This window comes from Toxorhynchites rutilus, chromosome 3 (assembly GCF_029784135.1).
Source record: "Toxorhynchites rutilus septentrionalis strain SRP chromosome 3, ASM2978413v1, whole genome shotgun sequence".
In the NCBI taxonomy this organism is placed as follows: Eukaryota; Metazoa; Arthropoda; class Insecta; order Diptera; family Culicidae; genus Toxorhynchites; species Toxorhynchites rutilus.
In genome coordinates, this window is record NC_073746.1 from 99,244,877 (window position 1) to 99,266,865 (window position 21,989).

Sequence of the window (21,989 nt, forward strand, 5' to 3'; positions counted from 1 at the left end):
TTTGATTGGTCCATTTTGTGCTCCTCAAATCGTACCGACCAAAACGGGCAACCACAGCAGCAGTGAAATACAATGAAGCACGATTGGAAAGGAAAAAGAAAAAAATGAACGAAACATTGGTCGCAGTCTCACACATGCATAATTCTCGAGCGAGCCAGACGATCATTCTCATCCAAACCGTACACCACATCGTTTCGCATCACATCACATCAACAAACTAACACAAGCAGCCATGTCTGGACATGGCAAAGGAGGAAAAGTGAAGGGAAAGATAAAATCCCGCTCGAACCGTGTTGGACTGCAGTTTCCCGTAGGTGTATCCGCCAATTGCTCCGCAAGGGTAGCTAGGCCGAGCACGTTAGTACCTGTGCACCAGTCCACCTAGCCGCCGTTATAGAGCTTCGTTTCCGAAGTGATCGAGTTGGCTGGCAAAACTGCTCGCGCCTTGGTTCGGTGAATATCAAGACAACAACAGGCAGATGCAAACGCAATCGCAAAACGGCAGCAGGTAGCAGAAGAAAAAAGTTTGTTCTTTATACAAACTGCTTTGGTGGCAAATCCAGAACAAGGCGGCATCGAGGGCGTTCGAAATGTTTTTTTTTTCAAAACCACGAGTACTAAGTTTTCTAAATTGGAACCATTCCATAAAACACGGCGCTTATCAGGGCCATTAAACCTTTCAAAAAAGAGTTTACGAAATACAGTTCAATGCTTTCTAAAACAATATCCAAAATAATAATAAAACACAAATAGATTTTTTCATAATTTGTTTGCCAGGATATGATGAGTATGAGAATTTGGCAGTTGTGCTGAGCTTATTGATGGTTGGGGACTTTCCTGATTATTCAATTTTCACAAATTCTTAAATTGTTTCCAGATTGAAAGTACAGTAATTTACATTTAGCTCGACATTTTGCTAATTTGACGGACCTGTAATGCGACATATTTAGTTGAACATTTTTGTAAACATAGAGTTCGGGGTCCAAATTGTGACCCCACATTGAAAGTCGACACTGTACCACTGTCATCGCAAATGTTCAATTACAGGTTAAAATCGCCTCCAATGCGACCCTGAGTGGTGCTTCGGCACGTCGCATTGAATGTAATTTACTGTACAACAAGTCACAAAGCTGGATGGGAAGAAATTTTCCAATTGTGAAAGATGTGGCGAGTGGCAAACGCAATCGTTAAACAGGAAGGTTTAGCCGAACAAGATGGGGATATCGAGTGATAACAAAACAATAAACTTTTTAGATTAATGATAATGTTGTGATCCTGAAAAGGGCCCTTTTTAGCCTGCATGTGAATCCAACGAGCGAACAAATCGTAATGAATGTATTTTTCTTTCTTTCTTTCTTTGTTTTTAAGAGGCTTTAAACTTTGCAGTTCATTCGCCTCTAGCCCAGTGAAGAGCCACAATAAAACCAGCCCAGAGGGGACTGGCGAAAGGGAAACCAACAAAATCACTCATCAGACCTGTCCGCTCGACTCTCGGTTAAAGAAGAAGGTAGGAAGGGATCCTATGCTTCATAAGATATTTAATATATGCTGTAAAGAAAAGTAAAAATTTACTGATCCGAGGACCAAAGCAGTAACGAAGCACAAGTGACCCAGCGAAAGGCGTGTTCCAAAGCCAAAAAACAAAAAGGCCCTTCTCAGGAGGATTGGAAGGAAAGGAGTGGAAAGGATTTGGGTGGGATTAGTGGAGTGGGAGGGGGTGGGAGTGGTATGGGAAGGAAAGAGGGGAGGAGTAGGTGTGGGGTGGGGTGAAATGAAATGAAATACAGTTTGAATAGATAATAAAATATAGTGGTTTTGAATTTAATGGTATATGGTATAGCTGAAAAATGGAGAGGTTTATTTAATGAATTTATCCTCCTTGGTGAGTGTGGCTGTAGGAATAGGAAGTTGATTAAAGTATAATGTAATGGATAGAAGATAGATGTGGGTATGAAAGTATATATTATATTATTTGTTATTTATTATTATTGAATGCGTGTATATACATGTATGAATACCTTCCTTCCGACCCGTACATACATGTGTATACACACATAAACACGCATACATGACTGTGAAGTGGCGAACTTTAATAAGCAATTTCCAAGGTATTTAGTATTTCGGTTTAGATTTTACCAAAGAAGTCGGTTTCTTTCAGAAACGCAATTAAATTGGTTTCTTGGGTCTCGTCTCTACTGAGGATATATCGGGAAGATCTTTGTTCGTGAGATTTTTGAACCATGTTTTAGCCCTATGTATTAATGGGACATTGTGGTCGCTTTCGGGGAGTGACAAGTGACGGATGGCTTTATTGGTGATGGCTTTTGTTACCAGGTGGGTGAAGGGAAGTTGCCCACTTTCTGCCATTACAGCAAGAGTAGGACTGGAGGGAAAAGCGCCAATTGCGAGCCTAATTGCTTTATTGTAAATTGGTTGAATGGTGTTTAACACCTTGTCCCCTCCACGGCTGAAGGTGCCTATTCCGTAAAGGATTTGTGGGACCAACCAAACATTTACAACATTTAGCAACGTCTTTCTATGACCAGAGGCTAGGTTGCCTGCGATAGCCTTGATGATGTTCAGTTTCTTTCTGGTGGCTATTTTGGTCTTTTGGGAATGTGATAGGAAGTTGAGTTTCTTGTCGAAAGTAACCCCTAGTATTTTCAATGTCCTCATTGTAGGGATCGGGATTTTGTTGAGCTGAAGATAGGTTCTCCTTCTGAGAGCTTTTCCGATATGTATGTGTTTGGATTTCTCCGGGGAAATTTTAAAACCTGTTTTTAGAGCCCAGTTTTGGATGGAGTCTAAGGTTTTTTGAAGCCTCTTTCTCTGAATTAAGCCGAAGCAGCTCGTAGAGATAAGAGTGATGTCATCTGCATAGACTATGACCTTTATATGGTCCGGGATAATCTCGAATAGAGATTGCATGGCAATGTTGAAGAGGGTTGGTGAAAGTGCTGAGCCTTGTGGGAAGCCGTTTTCTGGGATTTTTAGAGAAGATTGGTGGTTGTTAATAACGGTTTTGAAAGACCGGTTTTCTAGAAAACTTTTAACGAAGAGACCTAATCTCCCACGAATCCCCCAGTCGAAAAGGCTTTTCAGCACTGGGTACCTCCATGCCCGATCGAAGGCCTTGGATAAATCCAGGGAAACAATATCAATGTGCTGTAGTTTTTCAGTTGTGTCGTCTAGGATTTTTTCGATTGCTACAAGGCAATCTTCTGTACCTTTTCCCGCACGGAATGCGAATTGTCTGGGATCAATCAGCTTATTTGACTCTAGAAAAGTCGTTAAGCGTCGATTGATCATTTTTTCCAAGACTTTCCCAACACAACTTAGGAGAGTAATGGGGCGGAAATTGTCAAGAAGATGATTGTTCATGTCTAGTTTCGGGATACAGATCATTAAACCCTCTTTCCAGCAACTGGGGAGGGTTCCACTGTCCCAGACTTTGTTGAGGAGCTTCAGAAGTGCTTTTTTCCCGAGATGGGGTAGATTCTTAAACATAGGGTAGCTAATGTCATCAGGTCCTGTGGATCCTTGTTTGACTTTGTTCAGTACCCAATCGAGCTCTTTGAGGGAGAGGTTTTTGTTGAAGTCAAATTCCACATCGGTATGAAAATCGATGGGAATTCTTTCGCATTCCGTTTTGTGGGTTAGAAAGGTTTGGTCGTAGTTTTGATTGGAGGAGGCGGAAGCAAAGAAATCTCCAAACGCCTCGGCGATGATTTTCCGGTCATTGGTGTATTGACCGTTAATTAGAAGATTATATTCTTTGCTTCTTTTCTTTCCATGAAGCCTGCCAATCTTACTCCATAACTCCTTTGTTGACGCGTTGGGATTAATTTCGCTGACGAATTTAACCCAACTGTTGTGCTTGGCTGTGTTGATAGCAGTCTTAGCTTCTTTGCGAGCCTTTTGGAACTCTGCAAGCAGAGTGGGTCTCAGTGGGCTGTCCGGATGGGCCTTTCTTAATTTGCGTAGGGCCTTACGTCGACCTTTGATCGCTGCCTTCAGCTCAGGTGACCACCATGGGACACATTTCCTGCCAGGGATGCCACTGGTTCTGGGGATGTGCACCATTGCAACTTCTAGGACAACTTTGGAGAATTCCTCAGCTGTCCAATCTCGTTTAGCGGAGAGGCGGTTTTCAATGTCAAACTGATAGCCAGCCCAGTCAGCGTATTCAAATTTCCATCTTGGCCTTGTTGAAAACTCTGGAGAAGTTTGGCCGAAGGAGGTGAAGATTGGAAAATGATCGCTTCCGCAAGTATCATCGTGGATGTTCCAAGAAAGTTTTGAAGATAGTTTGTCTGATACTATAGTGAGATCGATGGCTGAAGTAGTACCAGAATAATGGGTTCTGGTGTGTTGGCCGTTGTTAAGAAGGAGAAGAGCATGGTCGGATATGAAATCCTCAATGATGGATCCTTTTCGATCGAGGTATGCACCTCCCCAGGCGTATGAGTGGGCGTTGAAATCACCCATAAGCATGATTGGGGCGGGAAGTTGGGCGAACAGATGGTCCAGTTGTCCGCGTAGTGTGTTCGGATCGGAATCATTAGTGATGTAGATGCTAACGACGGTGATTGGAAAGGGGTGTTTATTGCGCACTACCACTGCCTGAAGATCAGTGGTAATGGGAAGAAGATCATGTGGAGTGCCATCTTTGATTGCGATTGCAACTCCGTTTTTTGAGGGGTTGGGACCCTCTTTGAAATATGTGATATATTTTGAGATGAAGTGTTTATCGAAGTTGTTTGGAGTCATAGTTTCTTGAAGGGCTATGACTGTGGGATTAGAGTTTGAAATAAGCATTTTCAGTTCTAGAATATTTCGTCGGATACTTCTGATGTTTCATTGTATCCCAAATTTCTGTGTTGGAGTGAATGTGTTGGTGTTTTTAACTCTAATTCCTAAGTCTTAATTGTGTGTATGTTTGAACTATTCAAAGAGAATTAGTTCGATGGTCCTTTACCCTTGGAAAGAGAAGCTTTCTTTGAGGTATTGGTGTTGTTTTTGTTTGGTGTAGAAGTCTTTGGAGTGTTTGTTGTGTTTGTATTGTTTTTTGTTGAATGTGCGTTGCTGTTGTTGTTATTGTTGTTTTTTGTTTGATGTGTGTTGTTGTTGTTGTTGTTGTTGTTGTTTTCTGTTGGTGTTGTGTTGTTATTTGTTGGTGGTGTAGTTCTTTGTTCATTCTTAGTTCTTTTCTTGTCCTTGTTTGTTTGGATTTCATCTTCGGATTTTTGATCTGAATCTGAAGATGATCCTTTCGCCATTTTCCTTTTATTTTTATTTTTGTTTGGAACATCAGAAGTGTCCATTGAAATGACTGATTCGTTTTCAGATTCCGTTGTTGAGCTGTCGGTTGTCGACTCTGTCATGGAAGTATCGATTGTAGTGTCAATTGGGGGAGTGCTTTCGCGGCTAGAAGAGGCCGAAGCGGCCGAGGCGCAGTTACATTTGCAGTTGCAGCTGGGTGTTGGCTTTTGCAAGTTGGAGAGTCTGTCTTGCAGAACACTTGCAAAAGTTGGTCCATTATTTTGACCGTTGTGATTTTCTTTCGCCTCTTTGTAGGAGATACCATAATCGATTCTGATTTTTGTGATGTTGTTCTCGGTTTGCCATACGGGGCATTTCCTATTCGAAGAGGAATGGTCCCCTTGGCAATTCAAGCAAAATGCTGAAGCGTTGCAGGTTTTAATTCCATCCTTTTGTTCTGGATGTTCCTCTCCATAATTTCGGCAAAGCGGGTTCTCGCGTTTGCATCGTTTGCTAGTATGTCCAAATTTGTAACACTTAAAGCATTGCATTGGGTTGGGGTAGAAATTTCTAGTCCCAGCCCGAATAAATCCAAAATTAATGAAATCGGGAACAACAGTTCCACGAATCGTCAAAATAAGAGTGGCAGTTGGCACAACAATATTGTTCTCCTTTCTGGTGATGCGCTTGACATCGATCACACCTTGATCGGAAAGCTCTGTCACCAGTTCGGATTCTTTGATGTCCATGACATCACGACAAGTAACAACACATTTGCGTTGGTTAAGGGTTGGGTGGTAAATCACTTCAATAGGGGTTTCATCGATTAATTTGTTGATTAAGAGGAGCTTACCAATGATATCTTCGTCCTTGGCCGTAAGGATATATTGCATCCTCTTCTTGTCGTCTCGTTGCGGTCGCGCTGTGTAGTACTTCTTTCCTACAGCGTTGGCGATCACGTTCTCTCCTGTGGCACGTAGTAACAGGATCTGTAGGTTGCCGTTCAGTGGGTCGGCCCATCTTGGAGCAGTACGTTGGGTAGGTTTACCCTCGTACAAATTTGTAGCCCGGCCTCCCGGAGGCCCGGAGCTACTGGAAGCCATGCTGTTGTCAGGCTATCCCCTAGGTATAGCCGACAAGTGGGTTAATCTTCAGATGAAAACACTGAGAAATTTTGTTGGGTCTTTACACTTGGGGATATGTGTCCAGAAATTCGCACTTTTTTAGCAAGAGCACAAAACCACCAATTATCGCGAATAAACTTTCAAAATTATTTTAAAACTGTTTTTCCTACTGTCACTTCACTGTCCGTATGCGCGTGTTATTTCTTTTTTTTTTTAATTATAACTAGAGATCACTACAATCACTACAAAATAATTGGCAACACTCCCCGGAAAAAGGGGGCGTGGCGTCAGTGACGCCGTAAAAAGCGCGCGCTTTTCCGGTTTGCCGGTAAGCGCCCGCTCTCCACGGTCGAAACGAGCTATTGCCTTTTCCCGCTCTCCTTCTGCTGCCACTTAAAGATAATTAAAAATAACTCCTTCGGAATCGCCAGGGGGAGACGTCCTAGTCCGCTGTCCAAAACGCCAAACTGCCGAGCTGAAAAAAACGTGACCTTCTCGGTCGGAGGTTAAAATCAGTATGTGATGTATTTTTCTGCCATCGCTGCCTTTTAACGCTCTTTCGTTCGTCTCGTTGGACTCGCCCCTTTGGCTGAGTCTGCCGATTTGTCTCTATCCTGTGACTGTGTACCGCTAAAGTACAAAACGCGCGGATCCGCTGAAAAATTTATCATTCTCTTTCAAACTGTAAATCAGTGTGGTTGAATGGCATCGTTTCACATCACATCGCATCAACGGATTGGTGCCGGAGCACCAGTATACCTAATAGCGGTTATAGAATTTCGGCCGCCGGAGTGCTCGAGTTGGCTTGCAAAGCTGCTCACGACAATAAGAAAACCCGCCTACAGAACAGAGCATATTCGGTTCGGTGGCAATAACTAGTTTCAGCGAGTGGCAAACGCAATCGCAAAACGGCAGCAGGTAGAAGAAGGAAAAAGTTTGTTTATACTGACTGTTTTGGTGGCAAAACCAGCCACCGGCGCTTTTCAGGGCCATTAAACCTTTCAAAGAAGAGCTATTAAAAGTTTTTCACAATACCAATGCATTCTAAAGTGACATAATATGACATATAATATAAACTGATTTATTTTGTTTATGCTTGTTCTTGAACTTATTGGTTTGGGGTCTTTTAAATTGATCATTCAGTTTTCACAAACCCATGCATGGTTTCCGAATTAAAAGTGGCTTCAAATTACAACACATTGTATGTAGGATGGCATTAACGAATTTTCTTGGTACCAAGAACTGCTTTCTTTGGTTGATAACTGATGTTGAAAATTGACTGACGTTACATCTGCTTTGTGTAGAAACATAACTAAGGAGCAACATGATGAGCTATGTATTTCCTGCTGCTCTGTTCTTATTTTAAAGGTCTTCAATCCTGTGTTAATTTACTGTTGGTTTTTCAGAACGCTTATAGCTCGTTTAATTCTCGACAGATCGTAGAGTTCGTCTCCAAAACCTCAGTTCTTTTTATTTCTATTTACTTTGTTTGCGGAGATACAAATCTTACAATTCATTCGTCTCCGAAATCACAGTTTAAGGTACGGTAATGTGCTCAATAGTGAAATATATGATAGTGAATGATCTGATGACCACCTATGCATTCCCTATCACAGCCATCATTTTGATTGTACGATATGTGCATACGCCAATAGATGCCCGGCGTTGAACATTTAATAAGTACAAAGCCTTCAGAAAAAAATCAAGAATCAACTATGAGATAGTGAGAAAAAATTGAGAAAGTTTGAAAAAAAAAAGCAAAAACACAACACAAAAGGTTCTTTTCAGAACGCCCCAACATGTTCATAGAGAGTAAACAGTAAACTAATCTATTTTTCAGGTAGATAGGTAGGTATACACGTAGGAGAAGAAAATAAAACAATATATTTAAAATATATATTTAGCAAAAGCTGTCCCCTTTGTATAGTCCTACGTCACTCCGGTTATGTCCCCGACATTACCCACCCGTCTTTTTTATATTGAATAAAATAATATATGTCATGAAACAAACTATCGAACAGTTGAAAAATCTCAACCCCTATCCTAACGGAAATATCCACTTCTAAATGGTCGAAATTGACGACACATGCGGCGGTTCCTTAACAGAGACATCAAAACCATTCTGCCTGGGGGAAATCGACATTGCAAAAACATAAAAGTAGGGGGAGCTTTTGTTCCTACCGAAATGTGTTCCCTAACAGAGATATCAAAACCAAGATGCCCGAGGGAAATCGGCATTGCAAATATATGCAAATCGGGGGCATTTATATTGCAAGTAGGGTAAGTGACACGAATAATTCTAGCAAATAAAATTTAAATTTGGAACTTTAATGTTCGTGAAATTTCATATCAATGACCGATCGTGTATTGTGAAAAATGTAGCACAAGTGTAATTGTTAAATTGTATATGGTAGTAGTTGTGTTAAAAATCTAAATATATAAAAATGGATTTCTGTCTGTCTGTCTGTCTGTCTGATTCTTATGGACTCGGAAACTACTGAACCGATCGACATGAAAATTGGTATGTAGGGGTTTTTGGGGCCGGGGAAGGTTTTCATGATAGTTTGAGACCCCTCCTCCCTCTCTAAGGGGGGGTTGCATTACTCAATAATTAATCAAGCAAATGAAACGAGATTTGGCATGTGGAGGATCTAAGGTGCAATAAATGTTTTTATGGTGGTTAGACACTCCACCCCTTTTCTAAGGGGGAGCTGCCATACAAATGAAAAACAAATTTCGACATGACTCGAAATCTAATCAAGCAAATACCAAATTTGGCATGCGAAGGTTTTAGGGGACACAAAACGTTTCTATAGCGAATAGACACTCCTCCCGTCCCTGCCATACAAATGAAGCATACATTTCCGCATAATTCAAGAACTAATCAAGCAAACGGAACTAAATTTGGCATGTGGAGGTTTTATGGGGACGAAACATTTCTATGGTGGTTCGACACTCCTTCCCCTCTTTAAGGGGGTCTCTCATACAAATCTAACACAAATTTCTGCATAACTCGAGAACTAATCAAGTAAACGAAACCAAATTTGGCATGCGGAGGTTTTAGAATGCAATAAATGTTTCTATGGTAGATAGACACTCCCCCACCTCTCTTAGAGTGTGCTGTCATACAAATGAAAAACAAATTTCTGCATAACTCGAAAACTAATCAAACAAATGGAGCCAAATTTGGCATGTGAGATTTTAGGGGGCACGAAACGTTCCTATGGTGAATACACACTCCTCCCCCTCTCTAAGGGGAGAAGAGGGGATGGGTCTATCTTTATTCTATCATATTTTCTGTATCAAACATTTATTCCATGTAACGGAGAAACATTTCATTTGCAAGTGGTTGAAAAATGTTGAACGAGAATTGTGTCTAAAAATAATCTAATATTATAGTGATGAGTTTTGGCAGAAGTATTAGAAATTTTTTAGTAAAAGGTAAATTCAACTGGAGTTAAGATAAATCAATGATAAATCAATGATCAGTTCTGCGATTGGACTCATGAACATGCGCTTAGTAAGCAAACGTGAATGTTTGAAGGTATTGATAACAAAAAACAAATTTTGGGCGAGACGAAGTTTGCCGGGTCAGCTAGTGACTTGATAAATGAAATGATTTATTTCAATTTTCATAAATAAAAACCAATATGTGTTCCCGCTCGAGAACGGGTCGTTCGGTTTAAGCTGTCTGTTTTGTCGTGTTCATTTTCACCCGAGGAAAGTTCATGCGGCGAGAAAAAATTGGAAAAGTGAAGAAATATGAAATATGAAGTGATTTCCCACATGCTCTACTTATAGTATTAGGTGTTGTTAATCCAATTAAAATTCGTATTGGGTTGAATAAACGCTCAGAAAGTAAAAATTATAAAACAAAATTACCTTTTCCATTTCAAATATGTTTTCTCTATATTAAAGTAACATGTTTTTACTGATGAGAAAAATTGATAATTGTGTTCGGTATGGTAATTATCTTATATTACATTGGTGAGTTTTTTTTCTTTATTTCATTCATACATAACACAGGAGGCATCTCTTCTAGGGTCACAGAGGGCGGTTTTCATCATTTCTCATTCCACTTCGGCATCTTCTATCTGATACGCACCACCCAACGACTGTTTACCATACTTCTGTCATCATCACTCGGTGAACACTGGTGGAGTGAACAAATAATGCTCAACTACTAAACAAAATTGCCTTTCTCATGGCCACCAAATTATTATCAAAGAGTTTAACGATGTAATTCTTCAAACATATCCAAAATCAACAGATAGCCGAACGGAATCCTACGTCAACTATGCGGTCGTGTCTCAGACACAACCCCCCTGTGACTTTTTTATTCGGATGAGAATGATTAAATCTACCCGTATAACCTATGCTTCTCAACGGCTTAACGTTCAGCCCTAGTGGTTCACCATAGGATCTATGGTGAAAACGTACCCAAGAGCTTCGAGAGAAAAAATTGAAAAAAATACTGAAGGTACATCTTGCAATGCACAATGATACAGGAGGGGCATTTAAGTGGAAACCAGCATTAAGAGCTTGACAGTGATTCTCTAGACAAAAGCTGTCTTCGTAAAATATATTACATATGATAGAGCGTTCATTTTTATGTTCCAAAATAGCGTGACCAAAAATATCGATGAAATATAAAATATACCTTTTTTATTTTTATAAATAGGTACACATAGTTCGACAATGGTGTAGCCTCAGTTATTTGAGACATCTTTGTAGAACAAAGATTTATTCTATCTCTTGAAACAAGCGATATAGGGCTTTTTTTCTAAGTTGTGTTAGGGTCACCATGAAAAAACTGTTCTTCTACTCTACTTTTTATTATATATCAAATTTTACATACAAATTGTCTTCAAGAGACGTTTTAGAGCTTACTAATACAAACATTTTGCGATGCAGAACTTGTCAACATCTCAACTCTACTCACCCTATACAATATTTTCCATAGCGCTGATATGATCGGTGGGAACGATTATCTAACACCACATAGTATATATTTAAATATAAAATAAACCAGTACTGGGACTATAACTGTATAAATCATATTTTTTGTGCCGCGCAATACTGATAAAATTCTGAAATAATCACACATATCTAAAAAAGGCGTAGGAACACATTCAAATATGCGTTAGAGTACTACTGAGTCTCTAAATCTCCAAAAAAACAATGTTTAATTATTTTTTAGTGCAGGAACTCGATTGTATACAGTTTGAAAAAAAAAATTGTTTTATAATTCAAATTACATCTACATCTAGTTTATAAGTAAATAATTCAGTCTGTACTAATAGAAGACGGTGTTGAAATAAATAAATAAAATAAATAAATAAATATAGCTTATTTAAAAAAATGTAATATTTAAACGTTTAGGTGAAATTTAATTGGTTATTATAAGTACAGTGGAGCAAAATCGTGATTTTTTAAGATTTTTAATGAATTCTCACCAAGGATTGTTTATGACGACATTGCGGCGTTATTCAGGCAGATATAAGTTGGATTCCAAAGAGAAAATTGTAGAGCGATTTAAGAGATTTAATTTGGTTGATAGAAAAAATCAAGTTTATTTTGATTTTTTGAATTAGAATTCATAATACAAGTCGGACTCAATTAATTTAAAATTCTCAAAGTATGAGTCTTCCGAATAGTTAACCAACAATTAAATTCTTCTTTTTAATTCAAAAATCGAAAAACATTTGCATAAAAAAAACATTTTATTTTTAAATTGTTGTCTCGATTATATTCAGGATTCGATTATGTACAGGGAAAAGAATCCGGAGACTGTATATAATCGAGTACGCCCTGTACTTAATTTTTAATTATTTTTTTAAAATAATATTCCTCAATACACCATAATGGGATGCAATTTCAGTATTTTTCAAATTTTTATCTCGAAACTATTGAGAATGGCATGCAATATATTGAGAAGTACGGTGTTCACCATAGATCCTATGTTGAACCATACAGGTGTTAGAAAAAAATAGTCAAAATTTTTATTTGGTACCCTATACAATATTTTTCATAGGTGATTTGATTTGTGCGCACTTCTTATTACTTCCTTACCACTTTTACTACTTCCTTACCAAGGCCCTTTACGAGATTTTTGCACCAATTGCTTTGAACACTCCTTAACAGTGTCTTGCAATATAGAAAATGAAATATTTTTAAATGATTAACTTGTTAAAATAACGTTGAAAAGAGATCTCCTAGTTTCCTATATACAGTCAACTCTCCCTAAATCGATATTCAAAGGGACCATCGAGTAAGGGAGGTATCGAGATACAGAACATTTTTTAATATTTTTTTTATGTCATAAATTGTCATATATTAGAGTAAGTGTCCCAATTATGGTATGAATTTGAATTTTTGATTCATGTCCTTAAAGTGAGAAAACACATTTCTCATATAAACAAAATATTTTTTCAAGATTCTCTCAGGAGGTGATAGACGATGTACGCATATGTTCGAATTTCAACGATGACAGAGATATAGAACTTTTTCTTTGTTTCGGACCCTGTTGCCTCAAACTGACTCTACATTGAAAAGTACGCTACGTAAGCCGATTCAGTTGATTTCATTTGAAAGATTAGAAAATTTAGTACTGTATATAGTAGTGGAACATCTAAATTAGTGGATTAAAATAACATTTTGCAAGTAGTTATTAATTTCATCCCAAAAATTCATACTAAACTTGATTGTTTCTATCAATCAAATTGAAGCTCTCTAACCCCTCTACAATTTGTTCTCTGGCGCCCAACTTCTATCTCTCTTAATTTCGCTACAATATCGATGTAAACAATTCCTGATGAAAATTCATTAAAAATCTTCAAAAATCGCGATTTTTAACCCACTGTACTTATAAATGCCACTTAAATTTCACTTTAATGTTGAAAGGTTAATTTTTGACGTAGAACTACGTCTTTCATTAAGGGTGCCAAATCAGAAAACAGGTCACGTTTTTATGAAATAAAGTTAACGTTAATAACTATTTTTGCCGCGAACGGATTTTGGCGATTCACATACTAAACGAATCGGAAATTCCGTAAGATTTGTTTAATATGCTATACATTAGAATCTCCTGGTTTGTAGATGGTTAAAATTCATGAAAACTTGAGGCGTTTCCATTTTTCCATACATTTGTTCTGTCCATTTGTGTGCTTTCCCGAACAGACCTGTCAATAACGAGCAACTTTTTAGTCACCGAGAAAGTAAATGTCGTTCTGGAATTTTGTATGTGGTTTCGCTTGCCAGTAGCAAAACATCCTCCACTAAGGGTGACAGCTGCGCTTCTCTCGAGCATGAGAAAGTAATGCAACTTTTTCGAGGCCAATAATATTATCAGAAAGCCAATAATATTAACAGAGAAAAAAGCAAAATGATGAGAAGTGTTTATATTCCTTGTAGTTTCAAGCCACCAACGTATGGCTTTGTATGCATACCATTGCGAACGCTTGTTTGGCGCTTGGTTTACGTTGTACGAACGATGCCTAGAGATGCGATTCCTTTGAGGCAATACTGAATAACATGTAGCATGATATTTGATACTTGCAAGTGTTGTCATTGTTGTTGTTTCCATGCGGTGCCAAAGATATATTGATGTAGTTATGAGATGTGGAAAAATGGTGCTGGTGCAACATGTATATAATCGCGTCTAGCCGAGTCTATGTCAATTGCGAAAAAGGCCAAAAAAAAAGCGTTCGAGGTAAATTTTTATTGCATTGACATGAAATAAATTGCGACTTACGATCAGCTAGTGTATTGTTTTTCGAGGGCAAGAATGAATCATCAATCAATTATCGTCAACAAATTCTACAATGAAAAAAACATTTCAGAGATCATTCTACTAAGCAGTTGTTTCTAAAATTTCACAGCGTTATAGAATAATATCCGAAGGTATGAATAAGCGACTTATATAGAATAACAGCGTAGTTCTGCGTCAAAAATGCGGTTGTATCTTGGACACAACCTCCTATAATTTTTTTTCCTGGAATTATTCATATTTGAATTATGAAAAAAACTTTTTTTTCAAACTGTATATAATCGTTCAAATAATTTTAAATTTAATTAAATTTCACATAATCATATACAATCGAGTTTGTATATAATCGAGTCCAACCTGCATGATGAACTAGGTTAACAAAGAAAATATTGATTAAGTATGTTATTCAAACTAAATTGTAACGATCACGCAGGAACTGTTTAATCACAAAGAAATGTTCGAATAGTCACAGGAACATTTTCAGTTGATTTCAATATTCCGAACATATTCTTCAGGTTTGATTTAACCTTCGAAGATGTAATTTCGACACAATCATCTGAACCTTCCTGAATATTCTCCATCTTAATAGAACTACTATCCTCATCGTTTTCCTCAGTTTTTTCAACACTTTCCAGTATATTGGTATCTGGCATCAGATTACAGGTTTGGTCCTTTTTGCACTAATCATTTAAAAACATTGAGCAATCGAACAGTACAATCGACATCAGCAAGCTCACGACGCATTAATTATGCCAGCGGAATATCACCATCATCATTGAAGGAAAATTCGGCTTCCTGGAGCAATTTTAAATAGTCTCAGATTTAACTTTATTGATTTTAGAGGGTGTAAGTTTTCAATTGCATTCAATACCGGTATATCTGAAGGGTCCTAGAGTGCATTAAAATACAGTAAGAATGCTGAATAACATGAAGGTTGAAAAGGACAAATATCCTCCATTTCTTGCAGTCTTCGTTTAACTAATCGAACTAATTAATCGAAGATGGCGATAGTACTGATTCAGGTTCTTGATTATGTCGAAGTCCAGCTGCTGAGCTACGGAAGTGAAGATTTGTGTATAAATTGTAAGCTTATCGATTTGAGCTTTGGTCGGAGAGATTTTGGGTGCGCTGTATAGTTATCAACAAACATGACCATCTTTGAAGAGAAATAGATATAAGTATGATACATTACCATTACACATAATTCCAGAAATAATACCTTTCTATTTTCAGTGGAAAATTTTTCGTCAAATTGCCATCCAGATCTTGGTGTTGCTCTCGTATATCACTGGTAATGACTTCTTCTTGTTTTTGTTACATCGTGGGTTATAAAAGGGCGAGCACAAAATTATTGCGACACCGAAAATGTCATGCCATAATAATGTTTAGAATCAAACCAAAATTTTAGGGTAATTTTATACATATACTAGCTGACCAGGCAAACGTTGTTCTGCCAAATAAATTATTTCTAGTGAATATTTTGGGTGTTGAATAAAACACACTAATGTATTGTAAGTGTGTTTGAATATTTTAACGATCTTTCAAATAAATCGAATGTGACCGAAAAAAAAACGAATTAAATGATTTGAACGAAAGGTTATATGATATTTCTTGGTGTATTTCATTAACGTAACTGACATGTTTGATCTCTTTAAAGTTAAACGTCAACTGAAAAAAGTAATATAAGTGTGTGGATAGTGTATGTAATCCTCCCTTTACATCCAACGTATTTCGCCTGCAATGTGCAGTCTTTCCCTTTATACACACCGTGTCAATATGACACAGCCCTGCGCTCATATTTCGCCCACTTTTAGGTTTAGTACAACCCTGCATCATCCAACCCAATCACGCAGCACGAACACTCGTCCTCTTTCGTGTCTGGGCAGCGGTGAAGGTAAGACGTGTGTTCTGTAGCTGAAGTGTAAAGCAATTCCGAAATGTCTGGTTTCATGGTGGCGGAAATCTACACAATAAGTTTGTCGTAAAGTAGAAAAAATGAAATATAGAAAATCAATATTTATTGCTGTCTCCTTGTTAGAAAATACGTGCATGTGATTTTCAACATGGCTTAGTTTATAACAGCTTGGTCTCGTTCATAAATTGGAAAACAGCGATACGCCAGCTAACTTCAATGGAGCTGATTAATCGGCCTGTTTAGAATCGCGTTATTTTATCGTTGTCATTCAATCGAGGAGTATTAACATCGGTAATCCAAGTTTGAAACACAGCCATGTTGCTTCCTTTATTCATGGATGTTTTTATTACTCTTCACCGATTTGTAGAACTCAATATTCATATACGCATATGAGTGATCGGATTTTACAATTCGATCGAAATCGAATTTTACACTCTTAAATTCGTTCACCTTGTCGCGAAACAATGGTCAAAATAAGTCATCCGTATTTGTGGTTCAATTTACTCTCTATCTGATCGGCATAATTCCGGAAATAATTCTAAATTGTTAAAATTTGAATGAAAATTATTATTCGATTTCGTTTGGATGCTAAATTTGTTTTGAATGTGTTTGAATGCTAAATTTTGCGTGTTTATTCCACCCGAAAAACCATTACCATTTTTGCTTCATAGAAATGGAACATGGAGACCAATATTGTTTACGTCGAATTGCGTGGCAAGGTTGTCACATTTGCTCAACTCGATTGGACTTGAGCTTGAACAGAATGCAAAATTGCGCTTTTTCCATTCTACAGAATACAACCAACAATATGTGGGGACGAATACGATCGAACTTCATTTTGTGTTTGAACACACGCGCAATGTCATGACAATGCATTGCGTTTTGGCCTGGCTATAACTAAAGCTGTGTCGGCGTTGCTCATGATAGTGTCTCGCAAGTGAATGTATTATTCCTCGCACCGCTTTTGTTGATTGTGTAGTAAGAATTCGCCTTAGAAAAGAAAACTTTCGCGTATATGTCGACCATAAATTGTTGGCATAGCTTACGATATCTTGAATTGGCGTTTCTTGACCATGTCAAATCACCAGATGATAAACATAAAAATCCTTCGAGCGCGCCCTCTGTTTGTTTCGTCTCATGTTCATAAATATTAAATCAAAATGTGAAATGATGTTCATAAAGAATTAAGTATCTGTGACGGGGTCTCGTTGGTCTAATGTTTATGCAAGAGATTTTTCGTTATGAAACCCTTCTGAGCTTGCCACTCCAGAATACATTCAAGGCGTATTGTTCGTCATAGAAATCTCAACTATTTACTAATAAAAATGACGCAAGTAGTACTACGTTGAGAAGGCAAGCCTTGGGAACGTTAGTGCCATTGAAGAAGAACATAGCGAGGGTCGTATGAACGGTGTGTGTCAACGATGAATTCCAGATTATTGTTTTTTCTTCGCATTAAATTTGTCGTTTCACCGTGCTATCATGATTCCAGCAGCGCTTGTGCTTTGGATCTACACACGTGCTCTCCAGCTGATGTTTTATCAGGGTTGATGGCAATAGCGTGATTGTCATTTTGTAATCCGAGCAAATGTGATTTGAAGAATTTCGATAACTCATTGTGCTCATTCAAAAAGGCTTCCAGCTCGTCGGAGATGCTCCCTGCTTTAGATGAATTGATGTTACTTGTGTATTTGTAGATGGATGTTCAATGAAGCGGGCGTTACGCCATCAGTCATTGAACAACTTAAATAAATTCGTTCTGTTGAAAAAACGAACAACGGTTATATTATTAGAATATTTTTAGCCCAAAAATAATAAAATCGCAATTAAAAATAGGGAATTGGGGTCAAAATTTAAGGTTATATGTATGGTATGAAGTCAAATTTTTGAAAAAAATATCCAGATCTTTTTTTCTGCATAGATCCACCCTATTCGGTATTAAATGTATGGTTATCGGTATCATATATAGTTTACAACCTATTCTCATACCTACCAAGTATTTTCAGTATAATTTCATCAAAATCGGTCGAGCCGTTTCGGAGGAGTTAGGTAACAAACACCGTGACACGAGATTTTTATATGTATATATATAATTTACTTCAAAAATCAAAAGAAAAGTAAATCGATGGAGACTCGAGTGTAAAATTGAACGCATTTTCGCTTGATGCCCTCCATCAAAGTCTTTACAGTGTCAACCGGTTTTCCATTTTATTTTTTTTATCCCATTTATTTATTTATCAGGCTCATTAGCATTTTATCTGTAACAGAGCCGGGTTTTTATCGTGTACATGAACATATGTTTATGTTTCTATAAATTGTAAATTACACAGTAGAAGTAGTAGCCATTTAGGCGTTAGGTTTTCTGTTCCATTACATTATGGTAAATTACACTGTAGTAGCCATTTAGGCGTAAGGGTATTGTCGGAGTGGAAATCGTGAACTTCCACCGATTACTCGCAGCAGTACTAAACGCACACACAAAGCGTGATGAGGTACTTTCTCCCGCCAATCTAATGGTCATATATACATACTCACAACCAAATTGTATGGAACAATTCAATAAAGTTAATAGTCTGAATTTATATCTTGAAGATAAAACACACGTTTTTAATTTTTTACCCGCATTTCGCTTACGACAGCTAAATCTCCACGAGTCGAAGATTGATTCCAACATATTGGTCTTTCGAACCGGATAGGGACCGTCGGCGAATAATTTACGCGTTATATCCGTGAATTTCCTGAATCTCTATCCGGATAATCGATCCTAGAGTAGTGGACGTATAATAATCGCAATATGTCGAGAAGTGATAAAGCTAGCGTCTCGGACCAAGCTCATGAAGACAATGCCATTGTATTCGGTAAATTATTTCGCGAAAAGAAATCGTTTGACGCGCGGTTGAAACGAGTTGATTATAATGTGAAGAAATTTTGTGAAGAAGATGAAATTGACGACGTAGACATCCAATCAGAACTGGAAAGTCTACAAAATATATGGAATGGTTATCTGAACGTGCATAAGCGGATGGTAAATGTATGTGCCGATAGTGAAGTGGATACGGTTCTTGATGAAATGTCCAATTTCGAAGAAAAATCGATCGAGTTAAAAACCACGCTTCTGAAATTATTGCGAAGAGTCGAACAATCCTCGACACCGCATGGTAGCCACGCTACTGCACAAGTTGGCGCCGACGCCATTCAACAATTGGCTGAGCAGCAAGCAGAGTTTCTACGAATCTTTTCATCTACATTCACCAATCAATCACTAAACGCTACAAACGCTACTGCCAATAGTGATGTTAAATTACCGCGCGTGAATATTCCAATATTCAGTAGAAATTTCCTCGAATGGCAATCGTTTATCGATTTGTTCGAAAGCTCAGTGGACAATAATGCATCGCTACAAGATGGCCAAAAACTGTACTTTCTGAAATCTAACCTAGCTGGTGAGGCAGCTTCGCTAATATCGCACCTCCGCATCGAAGACGCCAACTATTCTACAGCGTTACAAAAATTGAAGGAAAGGTACAATCGCCCGCTAGAGATTGCCGCACAGCACATCCGACGCTTTCTGAAGCAACAAACGTTGACATCAGCTACCGCAACTGGACTAAGGTCATTGCACGACACTTCTGATGAAACAATTCGTGCTCTGAAAGCCATGCAACGCGAAGACCGTGATGTTTGGCTAATGTTCATCATCGAGGAAAAATTAGATCACGAAACACGGCAGCAGTGGTATCAAAAAAGAGCAGACATGGATATCAACGAGGTCACATTCGATCACCTATTGAAATTTGTGGACACCAAAGGCACCGCACTACAATCATTGCAACCAATACGCTCGCAACACTCATTCGCTCAAAATCAAAATCCTAAATTTCGCAGCGCGAATACTCTCGTATCGTCAACTCAAAATAGTGATGAGAAAGTTTGCCAATACTGCTACAAATTACCACATTCGCTATATCAGTGTGGTAAATTTTTCCATGCGTCACCTAAAGATCGACTTTCTTTCGTGCGCAAACAAAATTTGTGTTTCAATTGTTTGAAGGCACATAGAGGCCAGGTGTGTACATCCAGCAGCTGCAGGACGTGCGGAAAATCGCATCACACTCGTTTACATGAGGCTTTCACATCATCAGCATCTCCAGATCAAACGAATCGTACACCATCGCAATACCCGAACTTATCGTCGGCGTCGCAATCGCTTATTTCATCTCTCACGCTGGTCGATAATATCATCGATACAAATGTACTTCTGCTAACCGCTACAGTGAACGTGTATGATAGATACGGTAGACCACAGGCTACAGACATCAGTCAGTGGCCCATTCCTGATGCCATACACTTGGCTGATCCACAGTTTCATCACCCGAACAAAATCAGTTTGCTATTGGGCAACAAGTTATTTTTCGAATTACTCGAACCAGGCACAATTCGTCTCAGCGCCGATGACTCTCTACCACTGCTACAGAATACCAAGCTCGGCTCGGTAGTATCCGGTGGATTCAAGGAGGCTAATCACAGCAGTGAAAGCGCAGTGTCATCTTGTTTACTGGCTTCTTCTACCGATGATCTCAATAACCAGCTTCGGAAATTTTGGGAGCTGGAACAGTGTAACAAAATATCACCACACTTTACTGATGAGGAGCTTCGCTGTGAGGAACACTTCACCAAGTACACAACTCGGGAATCAACGGGACAATTTGTTGTTCGACTTCCATTTTCGGAAAATCCATCTGCTCTTGGAAACTCTCGAGAAATTGCAGTGAAACGGTTATTGCATCTCGAACGAAAATTAAATCGGAACCCGCATTTGAAGCGGCAGTATCATGATTTTCTAAGTGAATATGCACAGCTACGGCATATGTCACTCGCGACGACGCCCGCACCGAATGGTTCTGTGTATCTTCCACACCATTGCGATATTAAGGAAGCAAGTTCAACCACAAAGTGTCGGGTTGTATTCGATGCTTCAGCGAAAACAAGCACCGGACGCTCTCTGAATGACAACCTCCTCACTGGCCCAGTATTGCAGGACTCGCTTATCAATATACTTTTGCGTTTTCGCTCTCCTGCTGTTGTGTTGACCGGCGATATTCAACAAATGTACCGCATGGTACTGCTTCACGAGAATGATCGTGAATGTCAGCGCATTTTATGGCGTTGGAGTCCTGATAGTCCCATCGAAGAATATAGGTTAAACACCGTCACCTACGGCACCAAAAGCGCGTCTTACTTAGCGACAAAGTGTGTGCGGACGCTTTTATTAGATCATCAGGACAAGTTCCCAGAGGCAACTCAAAATGCCCTGAACGGGATGTACATCGACAACGTTCTTGTTGGCGCTGATACCGAGGAAAATGCCAAACTTTTACGCAAGCAACTCTGTGAAGTCTTTTCTGCTGAGAATTTTCACCTTCGTAAATGGGCCTCAAACAGTGTGGCTGCTTTGGAAGGCGTACCGATAGCTGATTTGGAGGCAAAGGTTCCGATCGAGCTTGATTCTACAAACAGCACAAAAACCCTTGGAATTCACTGGCAGCCGTGCAGTGACGAGCTCCTGTTTTCGTACTTCCCAACAGAGATCCTTCAGCCCACTAAGCGCATCATCCTGTCGCAAATTGCGAGTCTCTTCGATCCTCTCGGCCTTCTTGCACCAATCGTTATAAAGGCCAAACTGGTGATGCAGCGACTGTGGGAGCTGAGGGTGGCCTGGGACTCCACTCCCCCGGTGAGTTACTTCATGAATGGCAAGTTTTTGTGCAAAATTTGTTCGCTCTCAAATCATTGCAGGTACCCCGGCGTGTCATCAGACCTAATATCCCGTGGGGTCACGCCGAATCAATTAAAGAACAATCCGCTATAGTGGTGTGGGCCCGAATGGACACCAAGTTGCAGTAATCCAGCTTCAGCAGAA

At 38.9% G+C, this 21,989-nt stretch overlaps 1 protein-coding gene across 1 annotated transcript; it reads left to right on the forward strand.

Moving 5' to 3' along the window:
- Positions 1-18,863: 18,863 nt before the first annotated feature.
- LOC129773346 (uncharacterized) lies at positions 18,864-21,973 on the forward strand. Its single transcript, XM_055776945.1, has 2 exons — positions 18,864-21,803; positions 21,866-21,973. The coding sequence occupies exons 1-2, from the start codon at positions 18,864-18,866 to the stop codon at positions 21,971-21,973; spliced, it is 3,048 nt and encodes a 1,015-aa protein (XP_055632920.1).
- Positions 21,974-21,989: the final 16 nt, after the last annotated feature.

Excerpts from the sequence above, each read along its gene's own strand:
- LOC129773346 (XM_055776945.1), top strand. The coding sequence starts at position 18,864 with ATGTCGAGAAGTGATAAAGCTAGCGTCTCGGACCAAGCTCATGAAGAC. Across the intron at positions 21,804-21,865 it reads CCTGGGACTCCACTCCCCCG|GTACCCCGGCGTGTCATCAG; the intron begins GTGAGTTACTTC and ends AAATCATTGCAG.